The sequence below is a fragment of the Phalacrocorax carbo genome, chromosome 2 (genome assembly GCF_963921805.1).
Source record: "Phalacrocorax carbo chromosome 2, bPhaCar2.1, whole genome shotgun sequence".
In the NCBI taxonomy this organism is placed as follows: Eukaryota; Metazoa; Chordata; class Aves; order Suliformes; family Phalacrocoracidae; genus Phalacrocorax; species Phalacrocorax carbo.
Genome location: NC_087514.1, coordinates 79,620,803 through 79,641,376, shown reverse-complemented (window position 1 = coordinate 79,641,376; position 20,574 = coordinate 79,620,803). Strand labels below are relative to the sequence as shown.

Here is a 20,574-nt window from a genome sequence, read left to right as displayed (position 1 = left end):
GAAATAGAAAACAATATATGAAGAGAAAGTTATCTTTGTGTTTTTTCATTTTGGATAACACTGCTTCAGCAAATACATTTTAAACATAACAGCGGTATTAGTTAAACAAGGTTCAATGAAATGGAACAGAAATAGAACAAAGGAAGCATTATCATAGAGAATTAGAGAAGCAATAACCAGTTACAAGCTTAATTTTCAAGTATTAATTGATCTTAAGCAACTGAAATATATTTGGATTCACTGAAGGCAACACCTGTGTTTAAGGAGTCTTTGTAAACTAAAAATCTCTAAGTAAAATATCCTCTAAATCATCATTTTCCACCGCAGTAAGTACCAGTGCGGCCCCTTTTATGTTAAGGCTGAAATCCAATATACACACACAAAACACAGTAGCAGCAATACCCACACGTGAAAGATTTAACAGTTCAACATGCAAACTCCTCTAACTATGCTAATTACCAATCTCATTCTTAGAGACTTACCTCTCTCAGTAAAAGAATGAAGGATGCGAAATAAAAGACGTAAACCATTCCAACTAACCAGTGCAGAAACATTGTGGTACCTGGGGCAGACTGAAAGCTCAATTCTCTGTCTTTCAAAGTGGCATCAAACATCTCCTAGAAGGTTAAGTAGTAAACAATTATTCATAAAGTTTGGCAAACCTCCACAGTTACTCATTTTGTTTACCCTAGTTCATACATACTACTAGGCGTTTAATTTCAATGTCTGCCTTGTGCTAACATATAAATAATGATAGCATTTAATTAGCAAAAAAAGGGAATAATTTGCAATAGGAACAGCAAATAAAGATCAATTTCTGATCAATTTCTTTCTTCTGACAGAAAGAAAAAAAGAAGTCAACACAAACACTAACATACACTACATATGTTATAGATCAGTACAAAATGAAGTGGCACTGTGATGGAAGCAAATACTTATTCCCTTTAGTAAAATTCTATTTCTACTAAGGCTAGAAGAAATTAATTGTCTCCATTTGAGACAAATCAGTTCGGTTTTCTTTTACCAGGGCAGAAAAAACTGTCCTTCTCAAATCCAAGCAAACACAGCATGTATGTTATTCAAAACGAAGAGACTGGACAACTATTAAAATATGGAGTCATTACCATTTCACATAAGATGGCTATAAATAAGTTTATTCAGTACACAGGTTTGCCTGTAAATTCATTATCACAGGAGTCTTGTAGATGTAGCAAAAAGGATTAGGATCTTATTATTTTAATAGTAGTATGTTAATTTGTATTTAGTAACATAAAGGAAAATAAAATTAGCATTAAGCAGTACCTAAAACCCCTTTCCCTCTGGAAAAACGGTGTTTATAAAAACAGAAGAGTGCTGTCAAATTGATATCAACAGGTCTTCTCATCAGAACTTTTTTCTCCTTTAAATAGAAACACTGTTAAATATATTTTATCCCATTTATTTCCATTCTTACCAAAGAGCATATATCCAGCCACCAGCCACAGATAAGAGGAAACACACCAATTTCAACCACCACTAACAAGGAAACCTTTAGGAAAAAAAGAAACAAGAACATCTCGCTAGTTTAACAGAAATTGCTAAGAAAATTATAATGTAAGCTTAAATTGAGAGGGTTTCTTGCTACACACAAAAAAATTGGATTACCTTGACAACAATATAGCAAACTCCTAATAAACGACGTGATCGCTGGAATTTAACAAGTGCTGCCAAACCCTGAATAGTTTTGTCAAGAAAACAATACTGAAAAATACTTTATAACATAGTTTGATTAATATGAAACACTATTTTGTGGCTTTTAGGAACAGGAAATTTTATAAAAGTGAAATAGGAAGTATGTATTTTACCAGGGCTCTATTTTCAAAATTGTCTGTGACTCTGGAGGTCCCAATCTGATGTGCTGGATAACGCCCCCAAACATGCATCAGAAATAATGAGCAAATAAATAAATAATAATACTACCACTCTTCTTAATTTAAGCATCCAAAAGTTAAAGAAATAAACAGTTGCCTTTGAACATGCCTGCCACAAGTAAGCAAGTTTCAAAACTGACGGCCTACCTTAAGTGGTAGCTTTCCTTTTCACGCAGTCTGAACCAAATTCTTACCTTGTCCGAGAAAAGCTGGATGCATATTACAGTCTGGGGGGTTGTTTTGTTTTCTTTTAGGAGGTAAAACAGAGATATGCCAATCAACTGTTTTACCACATTTGCATTGCACATTGGTATAGTGCGGTCTGAAGTTGATGTCAGCTTTGTGTACTCTTGAACAGAAAACTGCTAACAAATATTTATTCTTTCAAATTGAAGTTGGTGCAGTCCCTTTAAAAACATGCAGCTAGAATGCAGACTTTTTACTTATGACCAAATCCTTCTAGCTTTCAGGACTCTGCCGTTACTTGATTTTCTCTGTAATAATGAGGGTTATCACCTCAAAGAAATCCTTGCTGCAAACTTGCAGTTGTTCAGAGACATAAAAGAAACTAAAACAACCTACAGTCTAAAGATCTGGCAGGATCAAAAAGATGTGAATAAATTTCCCATCATACCCTACATTATTTTCACAGCCCCATTTTTCTTTCTGCTGCAATTACATAGCCCTCAGCAATAGTGTAAGGACAGTGAGGAAAACACAATGGTTCTACACTCATCTTCTCAGACAGACCTTCAAAATTAGTTGGAGGCCTTCAAGCAAGCATAAAAGCCTATGATTTTGTGTTGTTAAACATGTGCAAGTGTTCTGAAGAACACAAGAGAACAGAAGAGAGACCTTGTCTTCTGATTTCACCAAAAGAGCAGAGAAAAATGGTAAATTAATTGCATTTGCATCATGTCTGTGCCTCCTCAAAATACAGCCAGAAAAATGATTTACACAAAATCTGAACCAGGTAACTACTGACAAAAGGATACATGACAAACAATTAGAGTCACTGCTAGCAGAACATATCCGACTATAGTTGTAATCAGGCCTTCGAAGTGAGATGCTTGAACCTGGAGGGGAGAGGAAAAAAGGGAAAGTTTCAGTCTCTTAAAAGATTACATCTCCCTTTTATGTAATTAAATTCAAAATCTCTACTCCTCTAGAATGGCAATTTTCTTTAGTTTTTACGTATTTTAATGATCTACTGCTTTTTTTGGTGTCTCCTTCAAAAGTAGAAAATATTCACATTTACTGGAAAAGCCTAACAACTACTTTCTTCAAACGTGAAAGAACATCATTACGTGAAACAAAAAGTGTCACCTTACACCACCTCCTAGCTTTCACTACCTATAATCAATGTCTATGAAAATTACTCAGTACACAAATTAAGAATGTACATGTGGAACAAGAGGCTGTTTAAAAACCAAAACAAAAATGTATGCATTTTTTAGTAAAAGGAGGAAACCTCACTTGAAACATAAATAATGAAAGTGGGAAAAATTCAGAGAATATTTATCATAGATTAAAAAAAAGGTTTGGAAAAAAAAAAACATGAGATGCACTCCAAGTTACTTCTGTGATCACAAATAAAAGTGGAAGGATGCCACAAAAATACTGTGGTTAAATAAACAGTATCAATTTTTTAACTTTGAAATTATAAAATAGTACTTACATATTCCTCAAAGCCCAGGCCAACAATGGAGAAGTGACCAATATGGTATGGACAAAATGCTGCATAATGTAAGCAGAAAGAAGGGGGGGGGGGGGAAAAGACCATGAAAACTGCTAAATGAAGCCTTATTTGCAAGATGTGTATTGTAACACGGTAATTATTCTGCTTCTCATCAATTCTGTGAAAAAATATCGCTTTCTGTGCAAGTATTTGCAGTGGTTATATAATTTTACAAATACTGAAAATTGTATCTGAATTCACACTGAAGACTATGAACAATATAAAACTACACAGAATAAAAGGGCAGTCTTTTCCCTCTTAGTTCGTCTTGCTGTGTGTAAATTAAATTTCTCAGTCTTACGTACTAGGGTGGTATTGGTCTCAGACTGCTGTAGGAACCTGTTCCGTATATTCACTCTTTCTCATGCACTAAAAGACTTAAGTAGCCATTTTACATCTTGGTCAGATGGGACTTGCTTTAGCAAGGTGTCAGTTTTAGTGCTTTAATTCTTAGGAATACCGTGAAAAATGTAAGCCCTGCAGAATTACGCAAAGGGAAGAGAAGATGAGGGGGAGAAAGACAACGCTTCAGTGAAGGGATAAGGAGCAACTGAGAAGTCTTGTACTTTGAATTAATGTACTAAGAACTGTCATCATTCCTGAGTGCTCACTCTTGCCAATTCTGAGGTCTCAGGAGGAATGAATTGGAAACCTGTGTATTTGCAACAGGATCAAGTAGCTTTTTTAGCTCACTCTGTGGTCTTCTAACCAAACTAGGAACTCAAACACCTTCCTTCAGGAGTAGAAGCAGCCAATAAGAAGTAAAGGAGCTGCAGTAATTGAAAGCTTTTATTTTTGCCTATACTGCCTTCACTATATCATGATAATCCATGGGGACTACCGTGGACTAAACATACTCTCAAATGAAAAGCCTGATGGTCTTCTCTCTCCTCCTCATTTCCATATGACCAGTATGTAAAAAAAAACTACTACGAAAAGATTTAGCAGGACTTGTATTATCCTAATGCATGATCAGAAAGTTTTAATTTATGTCCCTTTCAGAGAAGTCAGAAATTACTGGGAAGAGCAAAAATGCAAAAGACAAAGGGAGGACTGGAGCTCTCCTGCCCAATAAGACCAAGAGAAAGAAAAGGGAGATTTTTTTTTTTAAAAAATTTACTCAACTCCTATAGACAGACTCATGACTTAAAAGTTGTATCTTTTTGATAGCGTTTTATGAGGTTATAGTGCAGTTTATCATGTTTTTAAGTAACTTTAAAAGATAAATTTCTAATAGATCCATATTAATAAAAGCATAAAGGAGTACAGACTCCTATGAGAGTACTAAAATGAGATATAGAAAATATGAATTAAGTTGAACTTAATTAACTTGTCCAAGATAACATCATAGGAGATGTTCTGGACCAGTAATTAAGGTTCCAAATGCTTTCCTTCTCTTATCTTCTAGGAAGTACCTCCTGTGACATTTGAACTCACCAGGACCATAATTACGACTAACTAGAGATTTGGCAGTTCTAAATTAGGCAGTACTACTTAGTGGGAATGATAGTAAAAATAGGTTTGAGATGCACAAATTAAATTCCCAGATCTCCTGCTCAATTTCTGGGGAAAGTCATTCCCCTTCCCTTCTCTACTTAGTTTCCCACTTGTTAAAGCACACTTAGAGCTACTGAAAAACACTTCTATATGACAACCTTATTATTATTACTCACTTATCATTGAACTTAAATTAAGATTTAGAAATTTCATAGTTATTTATTAGAAAGCCTAAATTTTATAGCAGCTAAAAATCCTAACTTCTGATAACTACAGGTCAAAATAGATTCATTATCAGAAATAATCCAAGTATTTTCTAACTCTTATCAGACCACTTATTGTTTTTTGTGAGCTAAATGTACATCATAATTCCTATTTTCTTTTGATCTGCCAGTTCGTTTCAGTTATTAGACGCGCTGAACACTAGTTTGGCATTGTGAGCTTTACTTTGCCATTAAAAATTTCTTAGCTACAGTATCACTTCATTTTTTCAACTCAAATATTCTGCCAAGAAAGACCACTCAAAAACCCAAAGCAACATAACCTATCCCTTTCTAAACTGGTACTTCAAAGCAAGTGAAATTTTGTGTCTGGTATCTCTTCAAGTATATAAAATGCTCTATCTTGTCACTAAAATGCTGCTGCTTCTGCATACAGCTGTGTCAAATTAACAACACTAATAAGCTTGAGCACCATAATCCAAGAAGCTTCTGTTAGCAGTGAAACAGGCAAAACCGAGGCACAGGGAACAGCTGTTATTCTCCCATGTCATTCAACAGGTGTAAGGTTAAAAGAAAAAGTAGTAAAATACTTGTTACCCCCCCTTTCTGCAATAAAACCAGAGTGGAAATGCAAATTTACCCTACATATTATAAGCCGTAAATATAAAATAGGCATTCAGAAACTCTGAAGAGAGCCTTACTGCTTTTTACAATAAGGCAGGCATTTTACCCTTTTGTTTTAGGATTCAAATAACTGAGAAATATACACCTACTGTTTGGGGATTATTTTTAAGCTGTGACAAATTTACATCCAAAAAATTTTCCTAGTGCTAACTATACATGGAATCAGAATATGGGAATATTCCTATCTTCTACTAGAAATAGACAGAGTCTTGCGAACATTTAAAGTTGCAGTTCAACTTCAGCATCTACAGGAAGGAGAAAGGAAAACAAAGTAAAATATACCACTGATTAGAATTTAGTATTTTCTAAAATTTAAGTCAAAGTTGTATGTACTAAGAAAAGTTGTTTTGGACATAAATTGAAAGTATATTTGACAACTCTACACAGTCAGCTACATTCTTGCATGCCGCCCTCCCCAATTTTGAGGTCCAAAAATGGATTATTGATGGAAAAAGTGATTTACCTATATCCAGAGAAAACTATAATGAGTAAAAGATATCCTAGCCATTCCTAAGAGTACTGCATTTGGTCATAAATTACATTCCAGGAGGTTCCTCCTTTAATTTAACAGTATTCCAAACAAGTATTACTTTCTGTCTTTGGTTGAGATCATTAAGCTTTTTGTAGATTTCCTATTTTAAACCTATTCACTTAAAGGAATTAAAATTCCAAAACTAGAAACAATAAAGGTTATTCACATTCCCAGTTCATTTGTAGTTCTGGTTTTAGATGTCACAATTTAGTCTTAGAGAACAGCCTTAAAATTAACCCGCATTATCACTTCACAAAGAAGGATCTTTTTAAATCTTAAGAACAAATGATACTTACCGAACACAAGTATGAACAACGTATTTAATGATACCACCCAAAAGACATGTTCCTGTGAGGAGTTTGGGGGAAGGAGGGAGGAAGACGACAAGGAAACAGTACATAAATAGTCATTTAAATAAGTGACTTTACTTTTGTTTCTAAACTTCTTATTTCAACTGCCTATTATTACCAACCTCAGACACCTTGTAGAGTCAAGGAATTTGCTCTAACACAAAGACCAAAACATGCAGGACAGATTGTGAAAGCATCTGCTTACATTCCTGGACCATCTGCCTAGATAAGAGCACCTATATTTGCTTTAACATTCTTATTTTGTAAAAATAAGCTTTTATTTTAAAATCAATATAAATAGTTCCACCCTTAAAAAGAATTATATGGAATGTGTGGATATTTGTTTTATAAATGAAAATGTCCACCTGAACTTTTAACAATTAGACTTTGTCACAAGAAATCCATTAAGAAAACTGACAGCTCCCACTCTAGAAATGACAGCATGTCTATTTTTTAAATATTACTTTTAGCTAAGATGTGAACTCAGCCATAAGTACATTAGAATGTCAGTCCTTTTGATATCAATATTTAAGGTCAATCACTAATGACATAATAAGCTACATTATTTTAAACATGAGACATTACATTACTGAGACATTTTAGTTCAAACATAAGACATTTATCCACTACAGTATCTAATAAATGCATTCATATAAGAATTATATTTCTTTCACACATTAAATAAAGTAACATTTATACTGCTGGAAGAGAGTACAGATCATTTTTCCTGTTAAAATACAAAGGACTTCTCTTTTTAGGAGAAGCGATCTGGCAGATGATACCCAATGAATGTAGCTGTCATGGGCTAAAGTTTTGTTGCCATCAACTCTTCGCAGTCTCTCTCCCCTGACCCTGAAGTCAGAGCTAGGCATCTCCAACAGTCAGGTAGGATGAGCAGCAGAGTGAGCCCTTCAAATAAGCTATAACAAAGCCCACTAGAAGTTATGCATTATTTAAGTAAGAGTTTGTCAGGGAGCTAATCAATACAGGTTCATCCACAGACAAGAGTTAGCCAACAGCCTTTTTAGGAGTGGTTTACTAAATTATCATAAAGATTTTTGGAACCAATTTAAAAAATACATGCTTCACAAGGCAGACTGACTTTTGTGAAGATTTTAAAGAAAGATTTGATACTGATACCAATTAAAATAATATTCAAGAGGGGAAAACTTCTAAGGAGGAACAAAAAACCCCAAATAAAGTCAAGAAACATAATTAAAGATCTTAAATTTTAAATTCTAGTCTTCACTAAAAACTCACTAGTGGTGTTCTCATGGTATCAGGGCAAATCAGAGAAGTCTGAATGACACTATTTTAATCATAACATAACAAGAAAAACTTAAGGCTAGAACAGGCATGTATTTTCAGTGTATACTTTTTTAAAGGTTCTAATTTTTATTTACAGTGGAGTACGTGATCCAAAGTTACCAGTGTCTTTTATGAAATCCCACTTTTATGCCAAACACACACAATTCTACTCTGTGAAACTCCTAAAAATGACAGTTTGCTTGAACATGACATCACATGAAAGCCTCTTTAAAGAATATATATAATACGAAAACAGGGACTTCAAATAGAATATAATTTTAAAAAATACAGGTTGCTTAAAAAAATAAAAGCCTTCTATAGAAATTCTTAAAATGCATGATTTTACTTACTAAAAAGACCAGAGATCCATCAAGTCCAAGCATCTGTGAAGATAAGTTAATTTACTCATCAGAAAAACTAAGCAAAACACATCTAAAATAAGCCTCATAGAAGCCTCTTTCACACCAACTTTTAACAACCAATATGGTCAAAAGCTTCTTTTATTGCTCGTCCTACAGAACATGGACAAATTCTTAAAGATGAAGACAGAAACTATGTTCTTGTTCGACACAGTAAACTCAGGCGATCAAAGGCACTGATACACATGTGGAATATCTTAATACACATGTATTTACATATGGCAAACCAAACATATAATCAATTAATTTATAGGCTATTTCTCTCCAAGACTTTGAAGACTCTTGTAAATACAAAATCCTTGTCAAACATTCTAGCAATTGAACTGTTATTTAAAAACATGTTTAAACAACTCAATATTAAGAGGAAAATTTTTTTTGCTTCCTAATTACAAAATACAAGTTTATGTTGCATTGAGAAGTCAAAGGTCAGCATTTTACATTCAATGTATAAAAGCAGCTAACAACATATAGTGTAGCAACAATATCCTGTTGCTACACTATACGTTGTTAAGTTTAGAACTGAACTGGTCTACAGCTAGGGAAGACAGGAGACAAATCCTCCATCACTCTGCACAGCTGTTACAGGAATCACCCACAGAACAGCCAAAACCAGAGCATCTATGGTGGCTTAGCATCAACAGACAAGGAGAAGGCTAAGGTACTCAACAATTTTTTTGCCTCAGTTCACTGGTAACCTCTGGTAAGCCAATGGACCACAGGATGGAGACCAGGGGGATAAAACCTCTCCCACTGTAAGGGAAGATCAGGTTCATGACCACCTGAGGAGCCTGGATATACACAAGTCTATAGGACCTATGAGATGCATCCCAGAGTCCTCAGGGAAGTGGCTGATGTAGCTGCCACACAACTCTCCATGATATTTGAGAAGTCATGGCAGTTAGGTAAAGTCCCTGGGGCCTGGAAGAAGCGAAACATTGTGTCCATCTTTAAAAAGGGTAGAAGGGAGTATCCTGGGAGCTACTGTCCTGTGAAGATCATGGAACAGATCCTCCCAGAAGGTATGCTAAAACACAGGGAGGACAGGGAGGTGATTCAAGGCAGCCAGCATGGCTTAACTGAGGGCAAGCCCTGTCTGACCAACCCAGTGGCCTTCTACAATAGAGTGACTACATCAGTGGACAAGGGAAGAACTACAGATGTCATCTATCTGGACTTCTGTAAGGGCTTTGACACAGTCCCCCACAGCATCCTTCTCTCTAAGCTGGGGAGATATGGATTTGATGGGTGGACTGTTCAGTGGGTAAGGAATTGGTTGGATGGTCGCATCCAGAGGGTAGTGGTCAATGACTTGATGGTCCAGATGGAGACCAGTGATGAGTGGTGTCCCTCAGGGGTCTGTACTGGGACCAGTACTGTTTAATATTTTCATCAGTGACGTAGTGGGATTGAGAGCACCCTCAGCAAATTGGCAGATGACACCAAGCTGAGTGGTGCAGTTGACATGCCAGAAGGACAAGATGTCATCCAAAGCGACCTGGACAAGCTGGAGAGGTGGGCCTGTGAGAACCTCATGAGGTTCAACAACGCCAAGTGCAAGGTCCTGCACCTGGGTTGGGGCAACCCCTGGTATCAATACAGGCTGGGGGATCAAGAGACTGAGAGCAGCCCTGAGGAGGAGGACTTAGGGGTACTGGCGAATGAAAAACTGGACATGAGCCAACAATGTGCGCTCGCAGCCCAGAAAGCCAACTATGTCCTGGGCTGCATCAAAAGCAGCGTAGCCAGCAGGTCAAGGGAGGTGATTCTGCTGCTCTGCTCTGTTCTGGTGAGACCCCCACCTGGAGTACTATATCCAGCTCTGGAGCCCCCAGCACAAGAAGGACATGGAACTGTTGGAATAGGTCCAGAGGAGGGCCACAAAAATGATCTTGAGGGCTGGAGCACCTCTCCTATGAAGACAGGCTGAAAGAGCTGGGGTTGTTCAGCCTGGAGAAGAGAAGGCTGCAGGGAGACCTTATTGCAGCTTTTCAGTACTTAAAGGGGGCCTATAGGAAGGATGGGGGCAATGTCTTTAGCAAGGCCTGTTGTGACAGGACATGGGGTAATGGTTTTAAACTAAAGGAGGGTAGATGTAGACTGGATGTAAGGAAAAAATTCTTACAATGCGGGTGGTGAAGTGCTGGAACAGGTTGCCCAGAGAGGTTGTGGAGGCCCCATCCCTCGAGACATTCAAGGTCAGGTTGGACGGGGCTCTGAGCAACCTGATCTAGTTGAAGATGTCCCTGCTCACTGCAGAGACAAAACAAAACAAAACTCTCCTTTGCCCCCCACTTCAAGGATTTCTTACTATTGCAATCCAGAGCCCCCTCTCCACAGTTACTGCTGTAAAGTACTTGGTTCAAGGCTATTTTGTTCCGGGATTTTGCACTAGGTTCCTTACACTAAGATATTAAGTTTTCACATATTTTACAGGGTAAACCAAGATGCAAGTATTTTTGAAAATTCAGAAAGCTTGCATGCTATTTTCACAAGATGAAATAGCAGAAAAGCATACCCCACTTTTGATACTTAATGCAACTAGATGTCTATTGGCTACAATAGGAAATAGTTATGAGAGCTTGCTGAAACTGATTTCTATATTCATGGAGAGGCACCAAAATATTTTCACTGAGGAGTGCATCAACATTTCCCAACACATAAATTGGGTTCAGAAATATAACACTTTTGTCTTGAGGTACACAGTAGAACGGTTCAGAAGCCTGAATTTCTGTATGTCCTTTTCCACTAAGTATCTTCCAAAACAAACTAAGAAGTTTCACTAGTTACAAAAAAAAGATCAAGACCTGTCCCTTGTGATGAAAACTGTATTTCTACTACACTGAATCAAGGCAACAACTATATCACAGCCTAGGAATACAGTGACTAGCTTTCCAACTGTCTACCATAGGCACTAGTGACGCTGGTAAATCACATGAAGCTGCTCTATCTATCTTCAGGCAGATTTTGCTGCATGCAGTGAGCTTTTAACCCCAATGTTGGCTATTTCTAAACCAGCCACAAGAAAATTAGTTCTTGAGTCTCTACACCACTCTATGATTACAGTCTACATGCATCTCATGCTCTAATTATTGTAATCCATATTGTAATCTAAATATTGTAATCCATAAACAGAACAGAAGCAATGTTACATTAAAATCTCTATCATTTTTAAAGAAATTTGTCTTAACCAAACATGTAAATAAACTACATTAACCAAAATTTCTAGTTCTCTCTTTAGTTCAATGCTTTCATGAAAACAAAAATTAAATATATATAATGCAATACCCATGTGCTCCTAATCTCACCTAGCATCCTCAATGGAAGCTACAATTCATTTCTAAACCTGACCAAGTTGAAGACTTCAGAGAAGTCTGTCCTAAAACATGTTTTAAGCTGCTACTATATTTCAGATCAAAGAAATGCCTTTTTGATAGTAGCATAACATTTGGTTTAGGTCACTAAAGCCTCTTACTGATAGTTTTCATACTAAACAATAGTATCCAAATCTATCCCAAATGCATTTTAACACAACAATGCTACAAATAATTTCAAATATGAGTCTCAATTATTAAAGAAAATTATTCTTACTCACTCGCTCCCAAGTAAGCTCTTCTGCTGCTCGATCCCATTCCAAAGCATTCCAGTTCATGTCATCTGAGGAGACAATGGCCAGTTTTACAGCTGTTAGACTCACCCAAACCAAGACGTAACCACTCCATGCTATGTTTTAAATGAACAGACTTAAGCGCATAAGATTCAACACGTAACTGCTAATAGCCTTTCAGCAAGCAAATGCTTCAGCACTCAGAAGAAAGATATGAAATTTGCAAGATAAGCTGAAGTGGGAATTTACACAGCTTCCTTGAGTTATGACAGTTCCGTTTTCAATGGTTTAATTTATATTTGCAAAGAACTAGGACATTACTGTTTTGAGTCACCTGTTACCTTGTGCTCCATTGTTTGCATCTGCTGCATCTTCTACTACAGCATCTTCTTCATCTTCATTATCTTCCTCCTCTTCATCTACTTGTTCTTCTTGAATTTCAGGGTTCTCTCCCACAACTACATTCTCAGCAGCTGGGTTAGCAGGTTGATCAAGCACAGCATTTTCAACACCTCCATTTACAACAGCCTGAGCCTGCAAAAACAGGATTTAGTATTCAGTTAAATTGATCAACTCTCTCCATACTTTTATCCTGTACACAGAAAAAACAAATTGTCTTTAAAAACTGTTAAATGTATTTTTTCAGACAAGCATTAAATCTGGGACCACTAAACCGTTTAAAAGAGGAACAGAAACATTCAGACTTCTTCACAGAGTAGGTGAGGTTAGAAAGGGCCTCTAGAAATCGTCTAGTCAACCCATCTACTCAAAGCAGGGTCAGCTACACCAGGCTGCTCAGTGCTGTTTCCAGTTGGCTTTTGAATAATGAGATGAAGAGTTCACAATCTCTCTGATAAACCTGTTCTAGTAGTTGATCACACTTACAGGTAAAACAAACAAAACCACAGAAAAAACCCCAACCACCTCCCCACCACCCAACCCCCCCCATCTGTTTGGTGTGGTTTTTTTTTTTTTGTTTTGGTCTCACCAGTGCTTAATAGAGGGGAACTCTTGATCTTATGAAAGCTATCATTATATTAGAAAGACAATAATTCAAGGACAACCCAAGTCAGTCATCAAGCTGAGGACCTCTATCTCTGTCTTTAAAAACCTGACATTTATTACAAAAGAAAACAAAATTTTAATTATTTCTCCCCTATGCATGTATTGCTTATATCATCTCCTCTCCTGCTGAAGAGGCTCCTGTAAGCACTAAAGGGGTGCATGTGTGTGTGCTGGGGGATGGCAGAGAAGGTCCAGCCTCAGAGGTTTCAACAAACCTCCTCCGCATACTTTGAGAACAGTAAGTTGTTACCTCACGAACTACTGACGTACCTATGAAAGAAAACAAAAGCAAGCTGCATCTTCATTGACTATGGGTGACAATTCAGCTTTACATGCGCAAAACTATCTTAAAAAAGTGTAGAGATACAGACAGAAGAATCTAAACAATGTTAAAGTTACGTTACAAAAATCATACTATAACAAATCCGTTAACACTCCATTTTACAGAACTTCAAAAACATAACAATGTCACTGAGTTTATAAAGGAACACGTTCAACTTCTGCTAACGTACAAATAAAGATACCCTGAAGTAAAACATTACTGTTATATTCTGATAATTATTTATCCACAAAAACACATTTTCTAAATTTGTCATGAACTACTGAGCAGTCAGGTTTTACCTCATTTTGTTGACCAACCCCATTGAGTGGCTGTTGCTGATTCTGTTCCAACCACTGTGGTGCTCCTCCGTGGACAATCTGTTCACGTAACCAAACAAGGCTGATAAATGCACACAGAGTGCATGTTACCACAAAACAGCCCTGCAAACAGTCAGCCAGTAAGTTCTCCCTGTCAAAGAACGAAAGAAAAAAAACCCACATGAATGACAAAGATATTTTGCTAATAAGACTAAACTTAGTCATTGTTAACTACTACAAACAGATTCTCCTAGTCCAAATCAACAAATAAACTGGTATTTGTGCAAAAAGCTGGATTTATTTATGTGTCTAGGTGAAGAAAGTATCTAGACATAGTTTCTATTTAATTTTAAGAAAAATCTGCTCAAAGGTTTCTTTTAGAAAGGCTGTATGTACCTGTGTACAAATAGTTTTAAGTGCCAAGATAAATGCAAATTTGGAAAGGTTTTATTTCCCTCTGGTTTGACTTGTGATTTTAATACTGTTTAAACATAAGTATTCCTGCAAAACAGGATCCAACTCATTAAGAAGAAAAGCTTCAAGAGTAGTTCAGGAAAAAAAATCTTCAAGAATAGCTAAGGAAACATAATAGTTGCTAAGTAAATGATTTGCTACAGTAAAAGGTCTGTTTAAATGGCTACATGCATAATATCCAGTCCATGGAAACATTTTTTCTGCTGAGCTACGCTAACCAAAATAATGGAACTGCAGGATTTGCCTTCCACTGCTCTACATTTCAGGTAGTCTTTTACCCCAGATACGACCTCTATACTTAAAAAAATCCTAATCCAACTACAGTATGTTATTTAAGACAAGAAATACGCCACCACAGTACTCTGCCACCCCCAAAGTAGTATCAGTCTGGCTCTCCATGCAGCCACACAAACACTTGTGCCTGCACAGCACAGTGAATACCACAGGGACAGGAAGTCCAAAATAAAAAGATGACACAAGATGCTATTGAAATTGACTCTACCAGAGAAATGCATGTCAAAGCACAGCTTCACATGCCATTAAAATCTAACACATACTTGAGTCCTTTGTTTTCTCCCTAGACTGTGAAGGACACAAGAAGAGGTGCTCTAGGTTCAGCCGTTTCAGATTCTTCTCAGAAAAATAAAAATAAAATCTACACTTACTGGGAGATAAGAGGAAAAATACTGTTATTAATCTCAAGTGAGCATCTCCTTCCATTAATAAAAATTAAACATTAACATGAGCTGATGTCTCAAATCTAACAGCCCAACTGAGATGACTTAGCTGAACTGCACACGGCGTTCATTCAAAATTTGCTTGTCTTGCAACTGATTCTACTCAAACTGAGTTTCAGTTCCTCAGGTTCAATATAGTGAAAAAAGTAAGAACCAGCATGAAACTGCTGCGTTGGTACTTACTGATTCTTTAAGTAATATTGATTTAAAAAAGACAAAGATAGGCAATATTCAATAGCATATGGACAGCAAGAAAGCAAGACGATAAAAAGAAATCCCTATCACATAAGAGACTCAGGATGGATAAAAATCAAAATATAAAAACGTAACAAAGCAAACAGAATGTAATGTTAATATTAACTACCAATATTTATTAATATTCTACTACGTGGCATCTGATTTAAACTGTAGAAAATTCATTTCTTAATTTAAGTGTAATTTTTCAGTGTAAATTTTCTTGACATCAAATACAAATCTTCATTAACCAGGGCCTGTTTTGTAAAGTCACTTTTTCATCTCCAAGGATCCTGAATAACAGAACTTTGAAGTGAAATGATTTCTACTCTAATACTGTTGGCCATATATCTTGTTACGTAAAGGGTAGTGGGCAACTGCTTGTATAAAATGATGAAATATAACAAACATAACCGGAAGAAAGGGACACTAAGTTCCAAAGCAAACATTTTCACAGTAATCTGACTGGAAAAGTTATTTTATCAAACTGTTTTAAGTACTTACGTTGACAGAATATCTAATGGCAGCGTCAGTAGCGAGCTCACAGAGCCAGTAAACAAGCACTTGTAGATACGACCTGCATGAAGCAACAGAAGCATGGTATAAATTAGATTCTGGTTATAGCCTCACTTGGAAAGGACCATAGGTACCCCTCTTTTCACCTGTTCTAACTAAATTTATGACAAGAAAAAAATCTCAAATTTCAGTGAACTGACGTAACTCAAGACCATATACAACCATGGGGAACAATAGTAGTTCTGCCTAGTATCTAGCTACATGGTGGGGGGACTTCAAAGGGGTAGGATACTGCTGTGAACTCTGCCAGGCTGAAAAGGTCAAAGAACACAAGACTTGTAACTCCTGATTATACTACACCGGTAGGAAAACAGTAACAAAACTCATTGTAAGATTTTGTGGAGTAAGAAGGGGATTTTATTACTCAAATCTCTAAGCAAGCTATTTTTCCTCACATATTTCACTTGCTGACTCTCATACAAGCACTAAGACATGTACGCGCAAGTGGTCTGGACAGGATCACTTGTGGGCAACGCTGAAGACAAAGGACACCAGCTACTAAATCCTCATTTTATCTCTTGCATTCTTCTTGATTGGTATTTATGAACCAATTTTAAACTTGCCTTTCGTACTCTTCAGGAGTAGACACCATTTGGCATCTTTGCCTCATTGTTTTGTTTAATCCCTCTTGAGCCTGAGGCAAAAATTCAGTTCTCCTATTTTCCTTATCTGTGTATCTTGTAACTCCAGTTCTGTTGTTCATCTTCTTGTCACCTTATCTTTAGCCTGTTTGTTTTCCCTCTTGATTTGGATTGAAATCACATATACAGTTCACTCTGGCAAATAGCAAATATTCCTTTTAGCCCTTCTTCCACTGGTTCTTCTGGTGCTCACATACACAATTCTATTCATACTTCAGTTATGCCAATTTAAGTAGTTCTATTACACACCTCTACAATTTTAGCCACTATACAATTACATGAAACTGTAGCTATATTGGTTTGGTTTTTTTTTGTTCTTTGTTTTAATGGAAACAGAATCACTCAAGAAAAATATAATCATGTGCCATATTGGTGTGGGAACAGAGATTTCTAAAATTTGAGATAAAGGAGGTACTTCAGAGAATCCAACTCCCACTCTAGCATTTCCTGCTGCCTTAGTGTACGCATTAACTTTACTCCGTGGGTACATCTCTCTCACCCCACGTACTGTAGAGGTAGCTTGGGTATTTCACTCTAGAAACCATGCAGCTAAATACAATTATTGCAGAGAATAAGGCCACTTTGGAGTAAACTGGCCCAATTAACCCTACTTCTCTGAACAGATTATAGCAAATTATGTAACTACTTTTTTTCATCCACTAAGTACGCTTTGTGCTAACAGAATAGCGACAGCATATCAGAGGCTGCTGGCATTAGGCTGAGGGTACGCACAGAAAGATAAATTTCTTTTACTCAACCATAAGATGGGCATGCAATAAAGAAGTGAAATTGCCAAAAAGGAACATAGAATTTATCCCACAATGCGATAACTGCATGACTAGCACGTTAATCTGGAAGAGAGATTTGTTCAACCATACCTGTCCTTTGGTATGTTTGACATTTTTATGTTGCACCTTTTTCTTCCAGATATAAAATAATGAGAATATTTCCTTGTGAAGTCAGCCACACATAATTATGTAAGCCATGACAGAAATGGGGAAGGTAAAAAGATTACATTAAAAAGTTTTAAAATATTACAGAAAATTAAAGATTACAGTAAAGGCATTTAATGTAAGATGACAAGACCAATAAAAAAATCACATCCACAAGACAGATCCTAACAAATTTCAAAAATAAATAGATTTTTCAAGGTTTGTCAGACTGAATAGCTGTATCATGTTGGGTATCTTTCCTGTGGAGATATGTTACCCTTCACAGTACATTAGTTCTTGAAGGAATCCATTAACAGGGGTACATGTGCAATGTTAGAAACAGAAATTAAGACAAAGTTTAAAAAAGGTCACTTGTAAATCAAAATCATAGGTCAGTTATGCTGGCTTAGTATATGAGTGTTAAAAACGAAGACATTTGTAAAAAAACCACAAGCCACCCCAAACTATATAGCTAAGTAGGTGGTGACTTCTGGTAACATTTCAGTATTACTGAAGAGCCAATATCAGGTTTTCAGACAGTTATGAAACATAACGACCTTAATTAATCTATTAAATTTGATTTTGCTGTCGTTTAGAAGTTTTAGTAAGAGAAGTAAACACATTTGCACTTTGAAAGACAATGGCAGAAAACCAAGATTAGTCTGAAAACCAAAGGAAGAAATCTGAAATATTTTTTACTGTCAATGTAAATCTTGTTTACTCCATGCCCAGAAAAGCTCCTTTTCCTGCACAGGAAGGACAGGCTGCAGAAACAGGATCATACTTTTATTGCTGATGCCACTATTGTGGTATTTTCAAACTAAGCCAGTGCCAGCTACGAATAAAAGCACAGAACATATTGACAAACTGTCTAGGGAGATGCATTTACTGGCTCCCCACTCTTTTATTCGAGGGGTATATTACTTTTTGTAAAGATGCACTTGCGATCATTTCCTTGATTGAACACTATATCCCTTTTGCCTTTTTCCATCTTCTCCGTATTTTTACCTTGTTGAAACATCAATAGTTCTCCTTCTATTTGTATTTGAAAAGTGAATTTCAAACCGGATACTACAGTAACTGAAGTGTGTGCTCTCTTTTTCTGTTCAATTCCTTTACTAGTTACAGTAGTAGAGTTTTACTAATCAATTTATGTATGACTATATAGGAATTTCACCTTTCATACTAAAAAAAAAATTCCACTTTCACTTATAGATGGTTAGAAAAACCAGGACCATTCTTCTAATCTAATATTAATATATGGCAGCAAATAAAAACTTCCATGTAGAAGATAATCGAAGAGAGGCATTTTACTGGAATAAGACATTTAAAAGCCCTTTTATGGATTTTCTCCTCTTAACGCTTTCTTGCATCGCACTACTGGCTTAAGCACCAAATAGTTTAAACTTCTGAGTGAAAATAAGTAAAATAATGTCTCTGAATTTATGATTTATTTTATTTAAATAAACCAACAATGGTCTCATAAAACTCTGTTGCAAGAAGTGGCATATTTTCCTGCTTTCCTGCCTATAAAAGTATTACAGTACAAAAAATTGATACTTACATGCAGTAAGAGGTACTACTCCCAACCATGCAAAGGCCACAAGTGTATAATGAAACCAGTATCGTATTGCTGTGCCAATACTTGTAACCAGTCCAGCAAAGATGTCTTGGATTGGAAGCCGTGAAGGCATATCTGGGGAATAAACTGTGTAGAAAAGGCACTTATGAAACAGTTCTTCCTTTAAATAAGCATTTATGTAAAAGGCCTGCCAACTACAAAACACTTGTATTTGACAAAAGCTTACTAGAAGAATAAGCATATTTTGTAGATTCCCAAGAGACAACTCAAAGCAAATAACAAAAAAAGCCTTCATATCACATATTTGTTACATTGTATACTGAGTAGAATGGGAAAATTAATAAACTCCCTGCTAGCTTTTGACTTAGAGTTTTCTTAATAGCTTTATTTATCAACTGTAAACCCTGATTATCTCAAAATAAGCTCAAGCCTGCAAGAAAAAGAAGATTCTAAATTCAGCAGCCATCCCACTCAGCACTACCTCAAAGATATCCCTGTTATGTATAAACCAAGTTCAAGGAACGAGCACAAGGAACAATAACGAGTAGCATTTTTGCATACTGTCAATTTTTTGTGCTAGATAATTTAGATTCCACTTGCTATCCAACAGCATAAGAAAGAGATCAGCAAAATGGAAGTACCACCCAGACAGGAAAACTGAAGGGAACTGATTAAGTATCTACTGACAGTGAAATTTACACAGAATGACTTCTACTTTCAACAGGTATCTATTCCATACCATGCAAGATTTTTTCTAAGTTGCATTATGTTCTGTATTAGGAGCAAATCTCTCAGCCTGTATAGGCATTTTCATAACAGTAAATTTTCTTGACTTTTTAAATTCAACACCTATATATTGCATAAACCCATCCCTACTCAAAAGCCAAGAAAAATGGTGACAGGGCTTATTCTTTTGCAAACAGTTAAAAAACATCTCTCTCTAACAAGTTCATTATATTTAGTTAGCTTCTACAGACTTATATGCATGCTAAGAAGTGGTAATGCCCAGTATCAATGACAAGATTTGATTAATGAAGATAAACTATAGTTAGGAGTTGCACAAAGACATTGCGGCCTGGATGTTTAACAGCTATGTTGGAAACAGCTAAGCTTGAAGATAACACATTTAATTAATGGACTATTTTTTAAAATATCATACTTTTAACTACATAAGGGAACTAAATTTTTTAACAACTACTAGAGAAAAGTTTTCCTTCCCTCTAATGCACAATCCTTTGACTTGAAAGTCTGAGAAACATGGCTTCATGCAATCTGCCTGCATCCCACCTTTTCTCTAATGAAGATCCCTGCTACCTTTACCTACATTCCTGATCATCTTTTCACTCCTCTCAGAGAGGAAGCCTCTACAGGAAAACACCCCTCTTCTCTCCAGGGATATTCCCCTAAGTTTCTGTATTGTAAAGAGAACTG

At 36.3% G+C, this 20,574-nt stretch overlaps 1 protein-coding gene across 4 annotated transcripts in view; it reads right to left on the bottom strand.

The window, feature by feature from the left end:
* Positions 1 to 20,574, bottom strand: part of MARCHF6 (membrane associated ring-CH-type finger 6) — a 55,387-nt gene that overhangs the window by 21,566 nt on the left and 13,247 nt on the right. For all 4 annotated transcript variants that reach the window (XM_064443374.1, XM_064443376.1, XM_064443373.1 and 1 more), the window contains exons 4-15: positions 19,126 to 19,269; positions 15,917 to 15,989; positions 13,950 to 14,118; positions 12,605 to 12,797; positions 12,252 to 12,313; positions 8,591 to 8,623; positions 6,879 to 6,930; positions 3,589 to 3,647; positions 2,906 to 2,986; positions 1,645 to 1,713; positions 1,454 to 1,528; positions 483 to 617 (exon numbers count right to left, since the gene is read on the bottom strand). In XM_064443374.1, the coding sequence (XP_064299444.1) occupies positions 483 to 617; positions 1,454 to 1,528; positions 1,645 to 1,713; positions 2,906 to 2,986; positions 3,589 to 3,647; positions 6,879 to 6,930; positions 8,591 to 8,623; positions 12,252 to 12,313; positions 12,605 to 12,797; positions 13,950 to 14,118; positions 15,917 to 15,989; positions 19,126 to 19,269 (1,145 nt within the window). The remainder of the gene's footprint in view (positions 1 to 482; positions 618 to 1,453; positions 1,529 to 1,644; positions 1,714 to 2,905; positions 2,987 to 3,588; positions 3,648 to 6,878; positions 6,931 to 8,590; positions 8,624 to 12,251; positions 12,314 to 12,604; positions 12,798 to 13,949; positions 14,119 to 15,916; positions 15,990 to 19,125; positions 19,270 to 20,574) is intronic.